Source organism: Suillus plorans (genome assembly GCF_016647745.1).
Source record: "Suillus plorans strain S12 chromosome Unknown HD556scaffold_83, whole genome shotgun sequence".
Taxonomy (NCBI): domain Eukaryota; kingdom Fungi; phylum Basidiomycota; class Agaricomycetes; order Boletales; family Suillaceae; genus Suillus; species Suillus plorans.
The window spans coordinates 16,363-39,492 of record NW_024537467.1 but is presented as its reverse complement, the minus strand read 5'-3'; the positions used below and the strand labels follow the sequence as shown (position 1 = coordinate 39,492).

The following is a 23,130-nucleotide window of genomic DNA, read 5'->3' as shown; positions in this document are numbered from 1 at the left end:
TCACCGAGTCTCAGTTGAATTCCCTTTTTAGGGTTGTCCATTTAGCACGCGCTCGACCAGAACTTCACTTGACCTCACTCGCAAACAGCAATGGCACTCCCAACAAATGGGCGAGTGATAATCGACACAACTGCAGGAGAAATTGAAATTGAACTATGGTCAAAGGTGTGCACTGCATTCGTGGAGTATCTGACTTGGTTGCTGAGCGCACACCCAGGAAACACCAAGAACATGCCGGAACTTCATCGCACTCGCGCTAGAAGGTTAGGAGTTGAATTTGTTCTGAAAACGAGGCGCCCAGCTCATTTGGAGGTTAGGTTATTATGACGGCGTCATCTTTCACAGGTTAGTACCTTGCTCAAAGTCAGCGTACTCGGAAAGGGTCCCTAAATTTCCTTGCAGAATCGTACCAGGTTTTCTAGTCCAAACCGGTGACAAAACAGGGACAGGTGGAGGAGGGGAGTCATTCTATGGAGGTGGGTCTTTATCATGGTTTACCTCGATGCATGGTCACAATACTTGGCCAAAGAACCATTTGAGGATGAAATCCACCCGCGATTGCGGTATGCCCACCGTGGGCTTGTCGCTATGGCCAACAATGGAACGAAGAATTCTAATGATTCCCAGTTCTTTATTACCCTTGGTGAGAAATATCTCAATGAGACTTGGGAGTTGAAGATCTTGACGTCACTCCTGTGGCACAGACAGAGCGGATGAATTGCACGGCAAACACACATTGTTCGGGAGGGTAATTGGGGACACCGTGTACAGTACGTTCGGAGGTTAGACATGGTTTCACATTCCTCACTTATTTTGGCTTAGACGTCATGAAAATTGGAGAGATGGGTAGGTGATTCTTATTCCGGGGGTTCGGTCAATTAATATTAATTCACCCTCTTCCAGAGATTGGTGAAAATGAACGACCCGTGTAGTAGGTTTGACACAAACTTGTGGCTACCTTTTCCTCTCAAAGCTCACTAGCCTTCATCACCCAGTCCGCCCAAAATCAAGTCGATAACAATAGTCGACAATCCATTCCCAGACATTATACCCCGAATCACTGCTGCCGAGAAGCGTGCTCAGCAGCGAGCTCGAGAAGCTGGCCAGCGTGAACGAGAAGAGGCTGAACGTCGGAGAGGTGCTAAAAAGTGAGTTAGGAATTGTAATTTACGCTTGTATTGCTCACTCTGTGAAGGGATGTAAAGCTGTTGAGCTTTGGCGGAGATCAGGATGACGAAACGGAACCCGTAGCGTTCAAGAAGAAAAATATTGCACGACCCGACTGTGAGTTTACTCATCAACGAGCATGCCAAAAATACAGCTGAGCAGAAGGTTGCAGTGGTCGACAATCCTGATGCCGCAGGCATTCCGATGCCAGAATCTCTACTCGGCCCTCCGAAGAAATCCAACGAACCACCTCGAGAGCGTGCATCTGAGAAGGAATCACCCAAGGTACATACTTTACAGCTACTGCCGAATAAGGAATAACACGGCCTAGCATCAGCACGAGAAACCTTCAAAAAGTAGTAAATCCGAGGGTGCAGATAAGGACATCAAGAAAATTCGTGAAACACACGCAAAAGAGAAGGCTTCCGGAAGGTTTTTATATCTTATAGCCTTTTGTGCTCCAAGTTGACACATGACTCTAATAGTGACGCCCGACGCACTGAAATTGAGCAGATGGAGAGCGAGATCCGCCGACTGACGCGCAAACGAGAAGGTGGTGAGGATAGCGACGAGGAAGCTGCGCGGAAGAAGGCAAAACCAACAAAGTCCTATCTCGAGGAAGAACTTGCCAAGTACTCCAAGGGGCGGGGATTGCAGAAGAAAGGGAAGGGCAAGAAGGATGAGGGTGATGTCCTAGCTGCTTTGAACAGCTTCAGGGGATTGTTACAGTCAAACGCGAACTTGGAGATGGAGGACGGTCCGGAAGAGGGCGATCGTGTGGGCGACAGTGGAGGCGGAACCGTCCCTGGTGGAGAGGATCCGGGTATTGAGGTGGATGACGACCGCGGATTCATTGGCCATGCTCTGCACTTCCCGAAAGACGATGGAGAAGAAACGAGGAAGGCTGAGAAAGATTATGAGGTTATTGATCCTCGTCAGCGTGGTGCAAGGGCACGGGAAGAGGAGCGGGAGAGGAAACGAACTGCGATGAAGGGAAAGAACGGGCGCGGCCGTCGGTGATACACCGTCCTTTGGCGCCGCCCGCCTTTGTGCTCAAAAGCACTGGCGCTACTGGACCATCCTTGTGTACCTAGGGATATCATCTCATCACTGATCTAAACGCGTACACAACGCGTTTGACTGTCTCAGCGAGGTTATAAAACAACGCTCAAGCTATTTGTAATGATCAGACGTACTGTATAGTACTTGCTAATTAGGCAGAAAGAATACTAATCAAGGATGCGAACACTCTGAGAACTCATATTACAACAGCACTCATGTCAAGCTCAAAACGCGGTGCATTCATTGTCATCGAAGGACTAGACAGATCTGGAAAAAGTACTCAAGTCTCCCTCCTCCACGACCGTCTACAGGACGCGCAAAATGCAGGGCCTACAAAGGTAGTCATACTACACTTCCCCAGTACATTTCCAATCCAATCCCTCACTCAAACTGAATACAAATGCATTCCCAGTCCGCACGACAGCCATCGGGAAGATGATCGACGCGTACCTCCATTCCGAGTCCGAACTAGACGACCACACCATTCACCTCCTCTTCTCTGCTAACCGCTGGGAACTTGCGTGAGCACAATCACTGCTTTTACCATCCCCTTCGCGTTCAATGACACGGTCTATATTTCTCTGCGCACAGATCTACGATTACAGCTCATCTTGAACAGGGGACGACCGTCCTCGCTGATCGATACGCGTTCTCTGGTATCGCGTTTTCAGCTCGTAAGGGACTACCGTACGAATGGTGTCGTGCTCCCGACGTTGGACTGCCCGCGCCAGACCTTACACTATTCCTTAATATCAGCCCAGAAGTCGCAGCTACCAGGGCTGGATATGGGCTAGAGAGGTATGAGAAAGAAGAAGTGCAGAAAGGCGTGAAGCAAGTCTTCGATAAAATTGGGCGGGAGATGCAGGAAGACGGCGGGAGTGAGGGCAAGTGGGTGGAGATTGATGCAGGGAAGACAAAGGAAGAAGTTGCGGAAGATCTCTGGAAAGCGGTCGAACCGTTTGCCAATGGCGTTCAAGGATCTATCGGTAGGCTATGGGAAAATCTCTAATCCCCGATACCCCAAGGTTGGTCGCACTGCAGCTTTGTAAAATAATCGAGAGCAAATATTACATGCCAACATCTGAGGAAAGAGACAATAAGCTCCGTGCTGTAAAAAGTGGTGTTGTTTATTTCAATGAAGAAATTTGAAACACAAAACCGTGATAACTAAGTATGTATCCTCCATACATACATGATACAATTGGTCCATATCTTTATTGTTATCCAATCATGAAAAAAATGAGAAGAGAAAAAAATATGGCACAGGGTAGTCCCAGTCCTTGATATGTCAAGGGCTCGATGACAGCCGTGACACAATGACGGCGAAAGCGATCAGCACACCCCATCTCCATTTCTCCCACAAGACCTGGCGCAGCTGCCCTGTCCACCCTTGCGGTGTCGTAGTTGGCTTGTTTGTAGATGCCAAGCTACTAGTATTTACGACATCGCTTGTGTGCGACGTCGTCGTGGCAGCGGGAGCCTGTGCTGCCGGTCGTCTATCACACACCTGCAGCTGGTGCGTCGCTGTGGTAGATCTCGAGATAGAAGGAGAAAACGGACTAGGGCTTATAGGTGAAGTGGGTGTGGCTGCCGTATCTGGTTTCCCTCTCTCCTGCTCGCCCATATTTGGTAGATCTCGGAGAGTATCCGTACAGTACTGCGGAAAGCGTGGCATTAATCAGTTAACCAGGCACAAGCTGACACCGGTAAAAACAAGTAACACTCAGGAGCTTGGGTATGACACCCTGATCCGAATGAAACGGAACTCCTACCCCTCTCGGGCTTCTCGTATCGTGGAGAATAAATTTAACATATGACACTCACGTCTGGGAAGGCTTCTCTAAATCTTGGTTGTGTCAAATTATGAGAGTGACTGCGAGCAGCATAGGCTCGCTTGTGACCGTCTGAGGATGTCACCGAGCCAGTAGTCATCTCGTCGGAGAGCATGAAGGACAGTAATCCTGTGAGTCTAAATGTATCTTGATGAGTAAGCGCTCAGGCGGGTATGGCGGGGAAGTCGGTGAACAGAAAAGACAACGATCGTAAGCATCAAATACCCCTCTATCAATCAATTATGTCGGGGTCCGGACAAGAAAAAGAAACCGGGTCGTTAAAATCAAGCGGGGCACTCACATCGTAGCGACACTCCAGGCGGGATTCCACTAATAATGACTCAGTGATGATGACCTTCAGGATGGTTGAACAGGACGCACGGTACCAGGATGGAAATCAGACATTGAGAAACAAATCTTCTTGTCAGGTTGGAATCGACCGGAAGGAGTAAACATCTGTTGCATCATATTGGTCATAAGTCGTCGGAGATAACGATGATGAGAGTCAAGAGGAGCACACCTTGATGCCTGGTGGCTTGAAGGGATATTCTGCGGGGAAAATGAGTACACCGTGATACTCGCCGCCAGCAAAAGGCGAATCAGGAGGTCCGCGCTGTATAACAGAAGTTGTTGAACAATAGTTATGGCGCTGTCTGCTCAAAGAACGCACGATAAGGTAATTCCCTGGATGTAATGCTTCAAAAGCATGTTTCTGCATGGAAGATATTGAAACTTACAAGTCAAGATGTTCTTTTCATCCGGTGTTGCCCAAACAAACGGCGGCGGCTCTTTCTGCATGCTCACATACTCCTTAGCGAGCTGGATTTTGACCTATCAGCGACATCTTCAGAGTTAAATGTGTGTTCTTACACGTTTGTGTGCTGCTTTGCTTGCCATGATTGCGGGGTCGATGGGGGCTGTGGAGAGTGGAGGAGTCGTGGATGAGAGTGCGGGCGACTTGATGCTGGCCAAACCACCTGGTACACGCAACAAACAAGTGCAAATAGCTCAAACAATTTCTCCCTTGCCATGGCGGCCAAGGTTCCACGCTTCCTTTAGGAGACTGACTGGTTTTTGTAATTCACATATACTGTATACCATCGTGCCAGCTGGCATGCTTGGACATTAACAGGTCTATGGCATTTATGCCCTACTTCTTCGCGGGTATGGGAAATAATGCGAGCTCAGTGCGTGGCCATCATGATTATGTTAACGTTCTTAGACCCGTATTTGTGCCTGGTGACCCCGTGGCGTTTCCTATGTGCATGACACTCGCAGGAGCCATGGAAATGCCACTGTCATCATTAATTTGTCACTAGTTCGTCATGGGTTTGACGGTGCAGAGGTTTGTATAGTACGTTGGTGCTCAGATGCTACGCTTGTGAAGCGACTTCAAGTTCTGACAGATCTCTGTCAAGAGTACTATCTCAGCCAGTAAAATATTTTCACTGTCGAACCAGTCTCCAACAAGCTCGGAGTCCACTTCTATATGCGGCCTATGCTTTGCGCAGCCTGACACGCCGTCGTGCTCGGGCGTCCCCTGGCCAACTCGTCCAACTCGTGAAACACGAGCCTGTCATACTTGTCGAATATCACTTGGCCGCTGCATCGTTATGCACGTTGAGCTCGCACGAGGCAGTTTCGCTATTAGGCTCATTGCAACTTCACAACATGACATTTCTACAGAATGCGATCCTTACATCTCCTTCATCTCCATTGCTACATAAAGTAATTCCGAACAAACACCGCTCAATTGATGCATTGCGGAGGTGCTTAGCACTTGCATTCTCCCGCCTTGCAGGAGCACCTGGATATTCTAAATTAGACACCGTGCACAAGAACAAAAGACAGCGTCACTCACGAGTTACCACACGAACAGGTAGTCGACGACGAGTCGTGGTAAGAAACAGGGACTTCAGTGACCTGTGAAGGAGTATTAGACAAGGAAATGCTTGCAAGAATTCGTGCGTACAGTGAACATATTGGATGGATTGATGCTGATGCTGGGTTGTTGTCAAAAGTCGTTTGGGCTTGTGCTGAATTACGACCAACGCAAGGGGGATCCTTTATACCTGCAGTGTGTATGGCCTTGTTGGCAAATTCTTGATCAAGTTGAATGTTCCATTCAGTTCGCTGTCCTTCCGGAGTAGATGATCAGTGATCGCCTACCGTCATCCATCTAATCACGCAACTAACCGCACTGATCTGATGACAATCCATCAAATGCCTCAAAAGCCACTCTTCAAAAATACTCATGATGATGCAACGAACTGATGACATGGAATGCAAGGTCCGGGTACCAAAGAAGGGCCAGGAAGAATCCGGGCCATTCTGACAGTTCTGATTCTTCCGCACCCTTGCTGTCATGGATCCTGGTTCCAGACCGTCAATTTCAAAACACCATAATCGCACATTGTGCCGATCAATCAAATACCTCGGGAGCCGCTCCTATGTTCTTCCGTTATGTTCCCCCGAGAGTAGAGCGGCTCAGTGCATGCTGCATTTTTCCACGTTAGGAACTCGAGGCTCCGACCAGTCTTTATGATCCTTATCGTGAGTTTATGATTTACAAGGATTGCCCTATTCACGCGACTGGGCCTGGGAGTTGTCCAGTTGTCGCAGCTACCGCAATTGGTTGATGAACAGAACGGACCAACGGCAAGGGTGGACAACAACAGACCCTTTTTCTGAGATAGTACTAACCCATCCAACAAAGATCTCTATTTATATAAGCAGAATCTCCATCGAGCGCGTATCACAGAACGTTAAATCGGAGCAGGGAATGTGACCATATGATAATGCGATGTGATTGATATCGATCCTCGTGGGTTAGGGTACCGCGTTCCGAGTTTCCTCGTTAAGGCTGCAAGGATACCTGCAGGGCAAAGTTCATCTAACTTTGAATCAACTTTCGCTGCGGGCCCCATGATACATGATGCCTCGTGCAGACCACACAGATCAAAATGACTGTATAATTGCTTATTCGAGAGTCGAGATAGTGAAAGACGCACATAATGACAAATTCACTCACTCTCAGGGTCGTGTCAAGTGCTACTATTCACTCAAAGCACCGGCGGTACGAGGAGTCGTGTGGTACTTACTATATGCGACACCTTCCTAGGAAGCACTAGACCCAAGAGGGAGAGCGTCTGTTTCAAAGCGTTTAGATTAGAACAACAGACTCGTGATTTCGACCCGGGTACTACCCCGCGCCCTGACATCTCGGCCGACGGTGGGAGTATGAAATACATTAGACTCATCAATTGAATAAGGACTACGATCACCGTGTCATTATGAGGCGTGACAGATCCAGTAACTCGATTACTATACAACGTTAAGGGGTCCCCGGAGGAGCCACAGTGACCAGTCTCTTCTTGCTCATTCTCCTCCCCATCTTGTCAGTTACATCTTCAAAGCGGATAATGACGTCCTCGTTATGATCTTCTTCCTCATCATCCTCGTCATGAAGCTGTGGTCCAAGTCTTCCGCCAGATGCCGCGATGATGAGATCAACGGGATCAGAAAAGTCGAAAGATGGATCGGAGGCAGTGATCTTTTCTTGGACGAGGCTGTACCCAGCAGCCAATACGGTGGCGAACCAGATCAGGGTGATTACCACGAGCAGCAAGATGAACGTTTGGGACCGGCTTCGCCAGCCGTACGTCTGGATATACATCGTGCCGCCCGTCGACCTTGCCATATTCGGCGAAACTCCAGAAGCAGAGTATCCGGATCGAAGTTGCTAGACACAGTTTTCAATAATATCCATGGAATGCGTTCAAGGTCACTTACAGTGGAGGAGAACTCCGCAATACCGCGCCAGTAATCTTCCTGCAAAGTAATCAGTCATACTGATGCCAGAGGAAGGGGAAACACTCGCCAGTTCGCTGTACATCACTGATACATTGCTCGTACCGTACGCGGTCAAAAAGTCACCAACTGTATTCTTAACTACGGCTTGGTTTGACGACGCTTGATAATTCATCACAGTCGCGATATACTGAGATAAAGGAAAATTCGAACTGCTTGTCGAACCAGAATATTCGCTAATCCGATCGACAGATATGATGCCTCCATTATAAGTGACGTTGACTGTAGTCAGGTAGGGAACGACCTCGCAAACGATCGTTGGTAGAAAGCTGTACTTGTACAAGCCGGACATGAAGATATCTGCAAGCAGTTTACTCGCAAGACACCAAGGAATATAAGAAAAGCCGTACCAAACTTATATGGGTTGAATGCCGTCGAGTTTGGGTTGGGACATACAACAGTGGGGAGAAGTCCCTGCGTTGCATTGTCTGGCAAACCGTTGGCGAGGCCAACGGTGAAGGAGGTTATTGAATTTAAGTCTGGACCTGATTAGCCGCGGACGAGTTCATGGCAGAGATGAACGCACTTCCTGAACAATTCGCTTCGGTTTCCCACGTGATGAACGTCATATCCGAGCCCGTAGGTCCTGGCACCGCGTATGGGGTGACTGAAAACGTATTCTGGCTGCGGTCGATCGGCTGACATGAAACATTTGCTGTGAGACCCTGCTGTGTAATACTATAGTTCTTCGAAATGCCTTGAGTGCCTGCATCGCGTCCGAGGTGTCCCCAGTCAAAACTGGTATTGACTGGTACTTGTCCTCCAGTGAACGCCAAGCCTACGTTAGAACCCGGCGGGGCTGATGATCCAGAGTACTCCTGTATCGCGGGAAGAATTCCACCTTTCAAGTTTTCAGTGAGGACGCCATCTTTGAGTGCCGAGGTACTCACCAGTCGACTGATTGTATGAAACTCCGTTGAAGCTGAACATGCTACTCGTCTCCACACCTCCCTGGGTGTCAACCGCAGCAGTACCACTTAGGAGAGTCAAGACATTCAAGACTTCAAAAGCAGGTGCTTGAACTGGAACGGTTTCTCTTCAGCACCCCAACTGTTGCTAATCATTGAGATTGAAGCAGTTACATACCGGCGTTCGGATTGAGGGCAGTAAGGTCTGTACTTAACTGGTTTACAAAGGCAGCAGATCCTAAGTCTAGTTCCGTTCCGAAGGTTCCCACAGGCCATTCGACAAGGGTGGGTAGGAGCAAAGTGCTCCAACTGTATAAACCAGCGTCAGATATATCTCTGCTGGGTTCATTAAGAATAGCGCAGACCTCGTATTCAGAAATGTGACCATCGCATAAACTACCAATGTGAGGAGCGATAGCTTGAGAAATCTCCGTCGCAATACCCAAGTCGGCCTGCTTAGCGCTATGGCAGTGCGAAGCTTGAACAGTGTAATCGATGGCCCTGAGAGATGGTGCCGAAGGGCTTCTTTGAGAGCAAATGTGAAGAACCTGTACGATAACAGAAGGGTAGTATTTCGGACCGGACGTGTAAAGGAAGACGCACATTGAAGTGGTGATCGACAAGGCAGTTGCGATCAACGTTACTATCAAGGTGAGCACGGTCGGATGCTCTACAATCAGACGAACGACATTATCAGGTAGTGCGAGAACCCCTGTGTACAAGATTGCTCCGGCGAAGCCCCATGCAAAACCCAAGATCACAGTCTGGCCGAAGATAGTGAAGAGGAGCAGAGAAGTCGCACTCAGGCGCTACAAGAAGACCCAATCAACGAGGCCTTGGAGAGTAATAAAGGTTGGCTCACAATTTGGACAAAGTCTGCGAAGTGCATCCTGGAGGTAGGAGCGGGGAACGGAGATGAGAACCTCTGTCCGACATCTTAAATATTGCTGCAGGGCGCTATTAACTAGGTGTGTATCACGGCGGAAGGCGAGAAGCGAGCAAGCGAATTAGGTCTAAGTTCCCCCTGCTGTCACCACCTGTGTGAGGGGCGCTATTAAGAAGCAACGAACCATCGGAGTTCCTTGCAGAATGGAAGAGGCTGCTTACCACCTGATTGGCGCGCTAATACATGCCCCGCGGGTGTGCTGAACCCTGCAATCCATCATGAGATACCACAAACTTATTACCTTTGAGACAATTGTGGTACATATGCTGAAAAGCCAAGAGGACACGACGTCTCGGAAAGTTCAAGCAGCTTAATCGGATACGAAAGAGAATAAACGTAAAGATGGGACTCCGTCAACAAGTTACTGCATAGCCTAGATTGGCGTAGCGCCAGGCGTCCTGAGTACTTACCTCAGTATGCTAGAGTATGCCTCGCGCGAATCATGATGCAGCTGTGTCGTTATATTCTCGCCCTTCGTCTGCTGAGGAGTCTGAGCAGCTGCACTGCAGAAAGCGTGGCTATTTGCATGGGCAGTTGTAAAGTCATCTGTCCCACTAGTGCCCGATATAATATTGGAACGTACTTACTAGGAATCCCCTGGGGAGTAAACATTCAAATCGAGTGTTGTGATGAGTGTGATTTAAACTTCAGCCAGGCCAGTTAACGGCAGTTGATCACGATCGACGAATATTAATAGCCAGTACCCCAGCCACCCCATTCTGACATTTATTATCGCTTTTATTTACTTGACAAACAACACTAGGGTTTCGCCTGCGACTGCGGAATCATACCTTTTACATGAGTCTCTCCAGGTTTAAGCATTGGCAGATTTATCTGGGGGGCCATTGGATTCACATGCTTGGCCCTGTTCCTGATAGCATGTATCAATTTCTCGTGAGTCTGAAACCATCAGGCGGAGTTTGTCATGTATTCGTAAATGTACTAAGCCCTCTAGCTTGATTGACGCTAGCGCTCAACGTCTCAACGGCAATATTAATTGTTCAACGTTCAACGTTGCAACTACCGATTTGGGTGCATTTCAAAACCTGTCAGGTATGTCCGCAGAATGCCCACTTGAACTTTGCAGTAGACTTTATGTGCATTTCTGCGAAGTCTAATTCTTGATAGCTACCGACCCCGAAGTTCGAGATTCAAAACCCCTCCCATCTGAATTCCTCCCTCATTCGGCCTGCTGCATAGTGGGTTTGTCTAGAGAAGCGTCTCAACACATCTCATGTTCAACACATCGCATTCAACTTGTATAATGCATATGAGCTGAGGTTGCGAGTACTTGAGGCTTGGCGGTATGATTATGTACGTTACCATCATTACTGGTTCCCATAAAATCGAATTCAGCCTTCCTGAAGCAGACCACCGCTGTCGACTTCGAGTTTTGTTTCCAACTCCGAAGAAGTCTCTTATGATTCTTGCGGAGTAGATGCTCAGCTTTCGGGCTCTGATGAGCGCTCTCGTTCCAACGGCTACTAGTGAGTAATATTCATGTGGAGACGATCTTTGGTAACCAAGGCGGGAAGCGTACTAGCACTCTAGCTTAATATGTACGATCACGCAAGACCTCCATGTGGGCCCAGGGACCGTCAACACTGCATCGGAAATTTGCGCTTTACTGTTACTCCTGCGCCCGCGTTCAGCACTAAGCATTCCCTGGATCACATCTGTTCAATCTATCCGGGTTCTTTGCTACTCCTTTGAGATTTTTGCAGACAAAAAATATGGTGGTGATTCTGGGAAAGGCTCGCAATGATTGGTAGGTTCCGAACAAAGAGGCATGCCCTGTCTTGAACCTAGACTTAGGCTTTCAAGGAACCGAACGAATACAGGCCTGACCCACCTGACGCCATCACTCATTTACCAGCCTCAGAAGATTACTGTCTTCTGCAACCTCAGTTTTAAGCCCAGCACCCCGTTGATTTTACGTGATAATGTGTCATATCTCACAGCGAAGTGTCACAGTTCCATTCCGCTGTGCACTATCATGATTCGGTGAAATCGTATACCGGGTGTTCACGTTCTGCCTATGAGCTTCCTGACTCGGGGTCTGTCCATACTGATATTGTTACAGTGTGGAATTACATTAATGAGCCCTTTTCATATCAGCAGAATGACATGCATTTTCCCGCTAGGGTTTTGTGCTCGAAAAAACCGCATTCCTGTTTTAAATGGTATTTTCTTCGCACGGTCATGTGAGACTAGCATTGTATCGATTTTCTTTAGTTGTCGATCTTCTTCTATCTATCATGAAGTCCTTGGATATTTTGCTGATGCTTTCTGCTGTTTTCGCATCAATGGTGCGATTCCACTGTGTCCTTCTGCACACTTATAATGTGCCGCGTTCTGTTTCTGATCATAATGGAGTGACTGTGGAGTGACTGGAGTCGACTTCTGGTCCGGTGCTACTGTCAACGGTTGGTATGATTCTCGACAAACATATTGCCCCGTCTATCTGGATGGGTGCGATGTCGAACTTGGCTGTTATTGGCTCGCATTTGTAAATGCGAAGTTCGATGACTTTCGATTTCTTCGGCCTTCGGAGATGGATCTTGCGCAGTTTTCTGCTTGTCATATTTGGAATTTTCAGCCTGGAGGTACGTGTATTCGTCCGAATCATTTTTATATGGCTCCAGGCTAAATAATGATTCACAGAGAATATGTCTTCTTCGCCTGTTATCCAAGTGGGATTATGTCTAGCTACCCAAACGGGTTCTAAAGCTCAGGAAAGTCGGACACTCGCTGAACGATGAGGGACAACGGGTCTTAAAATCCTGCATCGTGGAAATCAGTCACTTGTCAGATGAAGCACTCCCGAACTTGTCTCCGCACCAAATCCCAATAATTGAGGACTCCGTAGAGCTCAAATTTACCTATCCCAACTCCAAGAAAATGTGTCGTGTCACTCGAACGCAAGTGCCAGTTCTTTCAGGGTTTGTGATCACTGCACATAAGTCGGAAGGACAGACACTTGAGAAAATAATGATTGATCATATGTAATGGTGTCCCGTAATCTGTACGTTGTAATTGATTCACATTATGACTAGACAAAGAGACCGTAGTGGGCTCTGCCGCGAGCGGCCTTTCGCGTTATTTACAAACGTTGTATATCGTCCACAATCCTCAATGCACAAAAGAATTCCGAACAAAATGTATATAATGTATAGTATGCGAATCCAAGCCAAATGCGTTCAATGCCAAAAGATTACAGATGCGTATGTCCTTGATCAACCATCCCCTTTGCCAGTTCGTCACGCCTTCCCTTTCCTCTCAACACATCCATCAATGCCCTCGCCGCAGAGCTCTCCCTACTACCCTTCCCAACCTTATCCCCGCGAGAAGGCGAACGTGCACTTTGATCATCCCGAGAAGACAACAAAGAAGAACGAGTGCTCTCAGTCCCACTCTCCCTTTCTCCGTTCCTTACCCACGCCCGCGCACCAAGCACGAGCGAAACTCGCTTCCCCCACCCACCATGCAAATTCCCAACAGGAGCGGAACGTGCTAGGACAGGCACCGTCTGCACCGCTACTGCAGGCAACGAGAACCGTTTCTTCTTCCTGGTAGTATCTTCTTTCTTTTTGTGAACATATCCGGGTGTGGGCTCGTGTTCGCGAGGTTGTTTTGGTTGTCCTTCGTCGTGAACCTCCTCTTCTTGATGCATGTCGTGCATCTCCCCTCCCCTACCATGCACATTCACTCCCTCGTAGACGGCATGTACCTCCTCATGGTACACCCGGTCATCAATCCTCGACGCTCGCTCCTCAGCCACAGCACCCAAAGAAGTTGCCACAGAACTAGCCACGCTCCCACCCCTCGCGTGAACCTCGAAATCATCCAATATATCATGGTAGCTCCGTGGGCGCGGGCGCGTGGAGGGGCGAATGCGGATGGGGCGGGATATAGGAGCGCGGAGGGTTGGTGCGGTTTCTTGGTATCGAGATTCTTGATCTAAAGTGGGGGCAGCGTAACAGTCCCGTGTCGATGGATCACGCACGCGCATAGTGGGCACGTCTGTATCTTCGTCTTCATATATGTCGTCTTGAGCCGTAAATCGGGAGGAAGAAGGAGAGAGCGTAGTAGGAGAAAGCGAGGGAGAATCGCCATCACCTAATAAAATCCGCGGGAGATGACGGGTAGGACTAGGTGTGAACCCACGCTTGCTTGGGTTTGTGCTGAGCTCGCGTTTGGATGGTCTTGGGCTCGCGTTTTTGCCAGATGCAAATCCAGCATGACTGGCACTCATACCAACATTTCCCTCCATCTCTCGCTTACTCGCACTGGAACTCAATCTCCTCCTCGACGGACTCGCACCCGACACAATTCGACCCCTACTAGGGCTCAACGTCATCGCCATCAACGCGTGAGCACCACTACTCCCTTCAGTGGGGATAGGCGTAGAGAGCCAGGCTGGGATACCGTGGAGGGTTGGGGAGTGGTGTGTAGACGGATTTGCTGATAAAGTAGATGGAGTACTAGAACCACCGGTGATGGACTGGACGAGAGGAAAGGCAGCTTCGTAGCACTCGTTGCATGCGCGTGCAGGTTTCGCTTTGGTGTTTTTGCCAGAAGGGGATTGGGAAGATGGGTCGGTGATGTAGAATGTCTGAGTTTAGGAGTGTTAGTTTGCGGCGTGAAAAGCAAAGGATCAACTGTAGCGAAAAAGCAAACGAACGACAGAGAACGGCGAAACACAGCTGAATAAAATACAAGACTTACCCGTCCAGAACACTCAGCACACACAACCCTTCCACAAAGCCTACAATGATGTCGTCTTCTCCACATCCCTTCACCACTCCCAGGTCTTCCTTCACCCCCACCACTCCCACCTTCCTGTGCATTTCTCTCGCTGCTCTCGCCCACACCTTCTTCGTCCGTGCCCTTATCCTCTTGACCTTGACTCGCACTCCTCCCCCACTCAAACGAGGTAAACGACGGTAAAGAGAAAGACACAGACATCGATAGAGGTACCGTGAACCTCACAAGCCCAAACGGGCGTGCACACCGCATACATGCGTCTGTCTTTGCGTCCGGGACCCAGACCGGGGGTAGGAAGGGCAAGGGTGCGCGTTGGGGTCGGGCGGAAGGAGGGAGCCCTTCTACGTGGTTTGGAGTTGTTAGTTTTGGTGCTTGCTGAGATGCTGAATCGGGGAGCTTTTGCTGTCGAGTGTCTAAAGTAGGCACTTCAAATTCTTGGATCTGAGACACACGTTCATCCCTCTCCTCAGGTTCATATGCCTCCGCCCACAACACCCCACGCATCCTAACACCCCGGAGCGCAATTGACGGATCACGCGCCAGAAGCGCAGATCGAGCCTGACGCAAAAGATGGAGAAAGGTATGTAGAGAAGTATCGTTCGATGCCGAGGTTAAGGGAGTTGTACGACGAGTGGCCAATGCAGATTCCGAAGCAGAGGAAGAAAGACGCCTTGGCGATGGGGGTTGCGACGGGACCGCATATACCGCGAACGAGCCTCCAGGGCTCAACACCTCCAGTCGGGGCGGATGATGCGACGGATCGAGCACCGCCTCGATATCGACGAGGGAGAGATGATTTCTGTACGTGTATGTATGTCGCTCGTCGCTAGCGGTAGCATGTGCCGCGAGAGTGAACCAGTGGGAATCGCGCAGAGTGGACGGATCGAAGTCTAGCCATACCAATATGTCGTCGAATAGCAGAAATTCACATATGCGATCTCGCCTGCCTCTTCCTATTGCTGGGCCTTCTATGGCTACACCGCCAGAGTCTATCACGAGAGGAGCGCGGAAGATTAAGGTGCGGCCTGGCTGAACGAAGTGTAGGGTAGGCGGGAGGCCGAGGGTAGCGCGTTGCAATGCGAGGAGCGAGAGTGTATGTGCGTGCGCATGAAGAGATGTATTAAGAGATGATGTCACTGGTGGTTGTTCAATTTAGAGACACGGACGAATAAATAGACTCACCTTTCTCAACAAGGGTAAGGGCCTTTCCTAGTCTATCCCACTCTCCCTCTCCTTCCTTTTCCCTCCTTTCTACATTTATCAACTCCTTGAGCAATAAGACATACCTTGGGCACCTTTGTACGATGCTCAAAAGCCAATCCGTGAGTTTTAGCTGCCCGCAGCGTGGATCGCGCTCTTGTGTTCGTAGAAATATGGCAAATGGCGCGGGTGGACGGGAAAGGAAGGATATAGAACTTGGGAATGCGGTTATAAATGGGGTGTAAAGAGAGAGATAAGGAAAATGCGAGAGAAGGAGTGCTGAAAGGGGTGGTGGGTTGGGATTTGGGACATCAAGGTGAGACAGAGAGGGATGGAGCAGGGCAGTCAGGGCACTGAAAAATGCATGATGAAAGTTCCAAATGTCAATAAAATTTGAGAAAATGGTAGTCAATTCCGTGCGCGTAAGGAGCGGGCGAGAACTGTCGAGCGACGCTATGATCGGCGTCAAGAAGTGCTGCACAGGAAATCAGTTTATCTCATTCAAATCAAGGGCCATCAACACTCACATCATGCACGAGATCCAGTCCCTGCACATAACTTCTTTCTGTATCCCAAAACTCTCTTATTACCTTTGTTCGTTTTGCCTCTCGTGCTATATCTTCTGGTGCAGGTGTCCTGGATTGTTTGCGCTTCAGTGAACGACGTTTAGGGCGCCTGACGACTGGCTCCTCTGGCAGAGAATCGAATGATGCAAAACTGGCGACAGATTGACGGTGTTGGGCAGATAAGAGGCTCGAGCTCGGTACACTTGGTAGTGAGATCCGTCGGAATGGAAGGTGAGTAATTGGGGCAGCTGGAAGATTAGTACTAGAGTCAGTGCTTGGAAACAAAACTCTTGGTGTCATGGCCGTCGCATTGGAGAAGGAGCTGTGAGCCTGTGACCCAGGCTGGAATAGACTGCGACACACACGCCTTGGGGCAACAACCGCGCCCGTCCGTCCGCTATGAAATCACTGAAAGCTAAACTTGGTTTGTTCCCGCGGCTTCAGATATTTACTAGAATTAATCGCAATGTCCCCATTGTGACAGATACGAGAAGCAAATGCTTTCGAATATGGCACAGCGAGATTATGTAACGCTCGTCAAAAGCCGTCGACGATACGTCGACGATGGCAACCAAATATTAGCTTTATCATTCTCTCTAGTTACTCATTTAGTTTCTTTCTCCTTTAGTCCCTGACTTTCTTACCCTTCAGTATATAAGCCATCGCGTATCTACTTGTAGGGTAGTTGATTTTCACCCCCCCTTGAATAACACTTAGTTAGGACAGTTACCCTGTTCGAACCTTAAGACGATTCAAACCTATCGACTCTCTAGTGTGAACGTTTCATAAACGCCACATATTTTTAACTGCCTTCAAATCTAAAATCTATTCCTACTATAGTCGTTGTCTAAGAGGCCTGATCAACCTCCAAACTTCGACTCTTGTTAAAACACCAAATCTATCCCTACCCGAACGATATCGTCAAGAAAAGAAAAAGAAAAAATGCCTACTAGTGCACTAGAAATTGCCTCCCCACGTTCCACAAGGAACCTGAGCATTGATGACCGCGCCCACGAGCAAGACGGCGCGAAGTCTCGAAACAGTAGCCCTGTTTCTGGAGACGAAGGGAATGGCGGCCCAATGGCTAAACCTCCCTCCAAGTTCGGTCCTCGCGACCTGAACGAGGTGGACCTAGAGTCCACCCAGGCGAAGCGTGCTGTGAGCAGCCCCGCCCAGAGCAGAGCCCCATCATCAAACGACGCAGGTGCCGCTACAACCCATATCGCTCGAGGCGATGAGGACCCATTTGCACCAGTCATCGAAATACCTACTGGCGGTCCCATAATAGGTTGACTACGTACCTTTACATCGCCTGATAGTAATAACATACCACGCCTGCAAGCAGTCTTTGATTGGTCAGAGGTGACCGATGACGAGGAACTAGGGGACGTACCTGAATTCCCGGTACTAAGACCTAGCACAACTACCAGCGAGAGTAAGCCTGAAATTAATGAGGATCACTCCGAGAAAAACAAAGAAAACGACCTACATAAGCTCAGCACACTAACTAGTCACCTTCGTGACTGGACAGAATTCGATGAGGACGTTGCGGAGCTCAATCGTCCCGGATCAAACGAGTCGGACGAGTCACTTCGTCGACTGTGGGATGATGACAACAGGGCAGGATCCATCAGGATCCAAAACTTCGCCCTAAAAGGTTTTCGAAAAGCTGCAAAACAAGATTATGCGGAAAAGTGTGAGGAAGTCAGCGACTTGCTAGACCGAGTCAAGGAACTTGAAAGACTAGTAATCGAGGCACAGACCAGGGAGGAAATGGCGCAGCAACTGATCCGGGAGGCACAACGTGTACCTAACCCTGGCCCACCCCCAAGAGAGCACACTCCTTGTTACAAGTCCCCCAGCACAAAACACTGCAGAAGTGAATGAGGGACGACGCGCGACGGTGATAGACAGTGACCCACCAAGCATAAGGGAGCCTGTTAGTGACAAACCCGTCAAAGATAACACCAGATTCTGGAGGGCATCATCACTCCTCCCCGATAAAAGTTCGGTCAAACGAGCCATAGTTGGAGGCAATCCAAGCGACCCCGACTCTTCTGAACCCTCGCCAGAATCAGGATCTGATGATGAGCGTTCGTCTACCGAATCCTCTGGTGAGGACACAAGACGCACCAGCAGGGACAAGAAGAAATTGATGTCATCTTCTCTCAATAAGCACACGCGCAAAGACAAAAGGAAATTGAGGACAGCACCTGCATTTATTACCAGAACCGTGTCTGAGGAAGACGCCTCGGATGAGTCCGACTCGAAACTACTGCACTTGGAGCCAGAGTCCGACCATAGTAGCGACTCGGACAATACCAAACGACTAAAGAGAACAGCCCGGCGCAAGCATAGATCCCATATGAACCTTCTGAAATATCAGCAAGGTTTCTTAAAGCACGAACCACCTTTTACTTACAATGGGGAAGCCAATGCGTCCACTTTTAAGAAGTGGGTCCGCGAAGTACGAGACTGGCGGGACCGGGCCAGGCTATCAACCAAGCAAACAATCAGTATGGTCGGAAAGTACTTGGGAGGCAACGCCTATTGATTCTATGAGTGTGATGTCCTAGATCTTAAAAAGAAATACACACTTACCGATTTCTTCGAGCAATTATTTGATTATTCCTTCCCAACGGACTTCAGAATGATGCAGCGTCAACGATTCCTCGAGTGTCGCCAGGAGGGAAAACAGAGTGTGCAAGACTACATCCATCGCCTCCGAAACATAGCCGATACGACGGGCGACGTGGACGAGAGGGAACTTGTTCGACAGTTCTGGATGAACTGTAAACCATATATCAAAGCTTCGTTAGTAGATAAAGGATACGACCCAAACACCGTCAGTATGGACACGATTGAGAGAAAGGCTCTCCGCACCGAGAGAGCGTTCCTAGAAAACGCCAAAGATCCTAGCGTACTTTTAGCATTGACACCGACCCTAGCTGCCGGCCTTGCAGCCCAAGGTGCTCACAGCACCAGGCAGGACCAACATCATAGAAGGCGTGATAGGAGGCACCGAACCCACTCACTCTCTGCCAACGCTGTAAACCAATCCCAGCCCAGAGGCCATCATAGAGATAGGCGCCCTGGACCAGAGAGACGGTCTCGCGAGCCCCACAGAGGTCCTCAGACTGGCAAAAGCGCTGATACTATATGCAAACTCAGAGACTTGAATCAGTGTTTCGAGTGCGAACAAACAGGCCACTTAGCTAAAGATTGTCCCAAGAGACATCGTCTGCCTCCTCACAACTCACCCAGGGTCGGCACCCTCAGGTCCAACGCTGTTGGAATCACCTCCGCAGACATCCGATCGGCCGCTATCAACGAGGGTAACGCGCAAGGACTGTATGGATTTGCCATAGACATACCTAAGTCTGCAAACTCGTTAGCTGAGCCTGGAATCAGTGAACATCTGCTGGTCGTGCACCGAGCAATAACCACTCTAAAATTGGCAGTACCATTCCCCACTGACGAACTCTCTGACCCGCTGTACGACCCGTTTGGACCGGATCGCTTCTGCCTCACCAACTGGGGTGGCCCTGACACGTACTTATTGTCAGATAAACATAACTATGATGAGTATATCGTCTATTACTCACAACTGAGAGATCCCGGCTTCGACATCATTTCGTGGCTGACTGAGATGAAGCTACATAACTATCAGTACCTCGTGAGAACGAAGACATCTTTCAAACCCACCTGGTTCGGCCAGACAGCTCCTGCACCCGAAACACCCGCGAACGACAACGAAGATGATGATGAGTCCTCCTGGGCCACTACTGACTGCGAAAGCAGCGATGATGAGGAGGACAACTTCCCTGGACTGCTTAGTTGCGAGTCCAGTGAGGAGGACGAACCTGACGTTGGAGGTGAGCTCTTCTGTGGGATGACCTCTCGTACGAAAGCTGACTTACCAGATCTGCAATCCCTCCAGCGCCAATCAGCGCGTCCAAAGAACTCCACTAGGATCCTTCCTAGATCGTTAGTCATAGTCGTACTATTGAACGGAAAACCCTGTCGCGCACTGCTGGACTCCGGGTCTCTAACGGACTTCGTGTCAAGTACTGTAGTTGATCAACTTAAATTGAAATATGACTTACTTGATAAGCCCATTCCCCTGCAACTCGCTGTGTCCGGATCCAGGAGTTCCATGAAGGCTACTACCCGTGTTGAGTTAACATATCAAGACATTAAGGGTCCACGTACCTTCGACATCACTAACCTCGAGTCTTACGACGTCATCCTCGGGATGCCGTTTCTATTCCAGCATCAAGTGTTGCTGGGATTCAATCCCCCGGAGATTAAGATCCGTAGCCTTGAGCCGTTACCGATCCGCGGCTCGCAGACCCAGGTCCTCGAGCTAAAGGGGATGAGCCTGTCCTCAGATCAGATTGAGTCCTACATGAAAGAACTTCATGAGTACGCCAAAGACATTTGTAAGGAGGCAATTGAGACGCCATTACCTCCGCTGCGCGCGATAAACCACGTTATACCCCTCATCAACGAAGACCAAGTCTATTCTTGGCGTCAGTCTAAGTGCCCAGAGGCCTTGCGGCCGCTCTGGAGGGCCAAACGAGACAACTACATCAGAACGGGCAGGTGGGAGTTCTTTAGCGGTACTAACGCTGTACCTATGATCATGATGAAGAAGACTTCCAAGGACGATGAACTCCGTTTACGTACCGTTCTCGACACTAGACAACGCAACACGAACACGCGGAAACTCGCATCACCACTCCCGGACATAGATACCATATTGCGCAATGTCGCGTCACATCCCTATCGTTCCCTTCTTGATGGTAAGGACGCGTACGAGCAGATCCGTATCGTACCCTCCGACGTGCATAAGTCCTTATTTGCGACACCTGACGGGACAATGATCAGTCATGTCATGCAAATAGGAGATTGCAACGCGGGTGCCACTTACCAATCGCTAATGAACCATATCTTCGGTCCCCACCTAGGAATATTCATGGACGTCTATTTAGACAACATAGTAATATATTCGGACTCACCTGAGGACCATGTCCGGCACGTTAAGACGGTTATTGACACCCTACGCTCAAACCACTTCTTCCTGAGTGAACATAAGCTTCAATTCTTTAAGACCGAACTTACGATACTTGGCCACGTCATAGATGACGGGGGAATCCGTCTTGACCCTCACAAAGTCGACAAAATCCTCCATTGGAAGACCCCCACGTCCAAGGAACTGCTCATGCAGTTCATTGGTTCCGTGGGGTACCTTGCTGCCGGATGTGAAGGAGTTCGTGTGCATATGCAGCACCTATCCAAGGTAGCCGCACGGTCCACACGCTGGGATTGGTCTCCCACTGATCAACGCGCATTTGACCTGGTACGCGCATGCGTTAATACCCATCGTGACACCCGCCGGAAAGCACTCGACTTACCTAAGGCCGTCAACAGATCATACCCAGTGAACCTCGTCACAGACGCTTTGTTCACCGGAGCGAGTGGCGTCCTCTCGCAAGGAGATCCCCTACCAGGTGCTGACGTAGTAGCATTCTGGTCTGGGAAGTTTAACTCTGCTCAGCAGAATTATTCGGTGCACGAACAAGAACTATTAGCTATAGTAGAGTCCCTCAAACGATTCCGTCACTTACTGATCGGCGTGCCCTTCCGCATATTCACGGATCACAAAGGACTTGAGTGGATCACCACTCAAAGCAAACTGTCGCCAAGGCAGGCGCGCTGGCTGGAGGCCCTAAGTGAGTTTGACTTCAGTATTAAGTACCTACCAGGAAAGGACAACACCTTGGTGGACGCCCTATTTAGGATGTATAGCAATGAGCCTAAGGGAACCGTTAGAGCTGCTAGTGAATATGTGAGTGTAGAAGAAGAGGACGTACCACGCACACTCCTGCTAAACTTTGTAACCGCTCCGGTCTACACTGGTACACCCCTCTTCCTTGGTGCAACTGAGGAACGACGGTCTGCACGTATTGCAGCGAGATTGCCCGGGCAGGTGGGTGAGGACGAAGTGGTCACAAGGAAAACCCCTAGCCACCTCATGGCACCAGCCATTTCGAAACTGCCGAAGATGGCAAAGCCTCAAGGCACAAAGGGCGCGAAACCTGAACTAATGTTCTATGATGTCAGTGAGGTAGCCACTACACAAGGCAGAAAGGGCGCGAAACCTGAACTGACGTACCGCGGAACCACTACCCAAGGCACAAAGGGCGCGAAACCTGAACTAATGTTCCAAGATGTCAGCGAGGTTGCCACTACCCAAGGCACAAAGGGCGCGAAACCTGAACTAACGCACCTGGTGGCCAACTCAGGGCAGAACACCACCACACCAGAAGATCCTCGCCTGGTAGATCGGGATATCATGGCTCCCCAAGTAAGGGACCCAATGGATGACGCGAGGGACGCACCGGTCACCAAAATAAAGAAAGTAATCCTGCGAGTGAGTAAACCCCCTCCAGAATCACTGGAGGGCGGAAAGGTGACAGCACCCAAGAAAGACTTAGCCAAACAAAACACGGTGCACTGTTTGACAAACAAGGACCTACAGCAAGCTGACCTAAGCAATGATGTCAGAGTTCAGCAACCAGAAACAAGTGACATCACCTCACCTGACATAAGCATTGAGACCCAGACAAACAAGGACCCACAACCCAAAGTTGACGCCAACGTTGCCCAAACACTATTGTCCATGTCCCCTCCTCTCCTGACCGAAGTCATAGCTCTAGGTGACCCAAATACGGACATCCACGAACGGATCACCAATAAATATGGAGAGGACCCCTTCTTTGCAAAGATACTAAGCAGCCCATCCGCCT

The 23,130-nt window shown here is 49.4% G+C and overlaps 5 protein-coding genes across 5 annotated transcripts; 2 read left to right on the top strand and 3 right to left on the bottom strand.

Annotated features, from left to right (window-relative positions):
- Nucleotides 1–38: 38 nt before the first annotated feature.
- HD556DRAFT_1410740 (cyclophilin-like domain-containing protein) lies at nucleotides 39–2,416 on the top strand. The gene is made up of 13 exons (XM_041304158.1): nucleotides 39–165; nucleotides 218–263; nucleotides 318–345; nucleotides 403–476; nucleotides 530–643; nucleotides 705–770; nucleotides 823–846; nucleotides 904–931; nucleotides 996–1,148; nucleotides 1,196–1,284; nucleotides 1,340–1,452; nucleotides 1,499–1,599; nucleotides 1,653–2,416. The coding sequence occupies exons 1-13, from the start codon at nucleotides 91–93 to the stop codon at nucleotides 2,185–2,187; spliced, it is 1,446 nt and encodes a 481-aa protein (XP_041154492.1). The 5' UTR covers nucleotides 39–90; the 3' UTR covers nucleotides 2,188–2,416.
- Nucleotides 2,417–3,297, top strand: HD556DRAFT_1410738 (thymidylate kinase-domain-containing protein). The gene is made up of 3 exons (XM_041304157.1): nucleotides 2,417–2,589; nucleotides 2,642–2,750; nucleotides 2,821–3,297. Exons 1-3 carry the CDS (start codon nucleotides 2,445–2,447, stop codon nucleotides 3,236–3,238), a joined length of 672 nt encoding a protein of 223 aa, XP_041154491.1. The 5' UTR covers nucleotides 2,417–2,444; the 3' UTR covers nucleotides 3,239–3,297.
- Nucleotides 3,298–5,070, bottom strand: HD556DRAFT_1410734 (UBC-like protein). Its single transcript, XM_041304156.1, has 8 exons — nucleotides 4,932–5,070; nucleotides 4,799–4,880; nucleotides 4,732–4,745; nucleotides 4,582–4,674; nucleotides 4,443–4,517; nucleotides 4,363–4,391; nucleotides 4,054–4,198; nucleotides 3,298–3,886 (listed from the first exon to the last, which is right to left on the bottom strand). The coding sequence occupies exons 1-8, from the start codon at nucleotides 4,956–4,958 to the stop codon at nucleotides 3,518–3,520; spliced, it is 834 nt and encodes a 277-aa protein (XP_041154490.1). The 5' UTR covers nucleotides 4,959–5,070; the 3' UTR covers nucleotides 3,298–3,517.
- Nucleotides 5,071–7,137: 2,067 nt separating this feature from the next.
- Nucleotides 7,138–9,728, bottom strand: HD556DRAFT_1503726 (uncharacterized protein; the record flags this gene model as incomplete). Its single annotated transcript, XM_041308999.1, has 10 exons — nucleotides 7,138–7,803; nucleotides 7,854–7,892; nucleotides 7,960–8,231; nucleotides 8,282–8,410; nucleotides 8,458–8,772; nucleotides 8,822–8,953; nucleotides 9,018–9,148; nucleotides 9,205–9,387; nucleotides 9,443–9,648; nucleotides 9,702–9,728. The coding sequence occupies 10 exons, from the start codon at nucleotides 9,726–9,728 to the stop codon at nucleotides 7,396–7,398; spliced, it is 1,842 nt and encodes a 613-aa protein (XP_041154489.1). The 3' UTR covers nucleotides 7,138–7,395.
- A 3,562-nt stretch (nucleotides 9,729–13,290) lies between these two features.
- HD556DRAFT_1191393 (uncharacterized protein) lies at nucleotides 13,291–16,555 on the bottom strand (the record flags this gene model as incomplete). The annotated part of the gene is made up of 8 exons (XM_041296178.1): nucleotides 13,291–13,493; nucleotides 13,608–13,739; nucleotides 14,124–14,400; nucleotides 14,514–14,571; nucleotides 14,773–14,986; nucleotides 15,116–15,688; nucleotides 15,735–16,227; nucleotides 16,280–16,555. Coding segments are annotated over 8 exons (2,226 nt in total), but the record flags the coding sequence as incomplete, so codon positions are not given.
- Between the last annotated feature and the right edge of the window lie 6,575 nt (nucleotides 16,556–23,130).

What these genes read in the sequence shown, in the direction of transcription:
- HD556DRAFT_1410740 (XM_041304158.1), top strand. Translation starts at nt 91, where the DNA reads ATGGCACTCCCAACAAATGGGCGAGTGATAATCGACACAACTGCAGGA. An exon ending in AGGGGAGTCATTCTATGGAG is followed by an intron (nt 477 to 529) that starts GTGGGTCTTTAT and finishes ACTTGGCCAAAG; the next exon opens with AACCATTTGAGGATGAAATC. An exon ending in CTGAGAAGGAATCACCCAAG is followed by an intron (nt 1,453 to 1,498) that starts GTACATACTTTA and finishes AACACGGCCTAG; the next exon opens with CATCAGCACGAGAAACCTTC.
- HD556DRAFT_1410738 (XM_041304157.1), top strand. Translation starts at nt 2,445, where the DNA reads ATGTCAAGCTCAAAACGCGGTGCATTCATTGTCATCGAAGGACTAGAC. An exon ending in AGTCATACTACACTTCCCCA is followed by an intron (nt 2,590 to 2,641) that starts GTACATTTCCAA and finishes ATGCATTCCCAG; the next exon opens with TCCGCACGACAGCCATCGGG. An exon ending in GCTAACCGCTGGGAACTTGC is followed by an intron (nt 2,751 to 2,820) that starts GTGAGCACAATC and finishes CTCTGCGCACAG; the next exon opens with ATCTACGATTACAGCTCATC.
- HD556DRAFT_1410734 (XM_041304156.1), bottom strand. Translation starts at nt 4,958, where the DNA reads ATGGCAAGCAAAGCAGCACACAAACGT. An exon ending in TCAAGCCACCAGGCATCAAG is followed by an intron (nt 4,518 to 4,581) that starts GTGTGCTCCTCT and finishes ATGATGCAACAG; the next exon opens with ATGTTTACTCCTTCCGGTCG. An exon ending in GCCTGGAGTGTCGCTACGAT is followed by an intron (nt 4,199 to 4,362) that starts GTGAGTGCCCCG and finishes AGATACATTTAG; the next exon opens with ACTCACAGGATTACTGTCCT.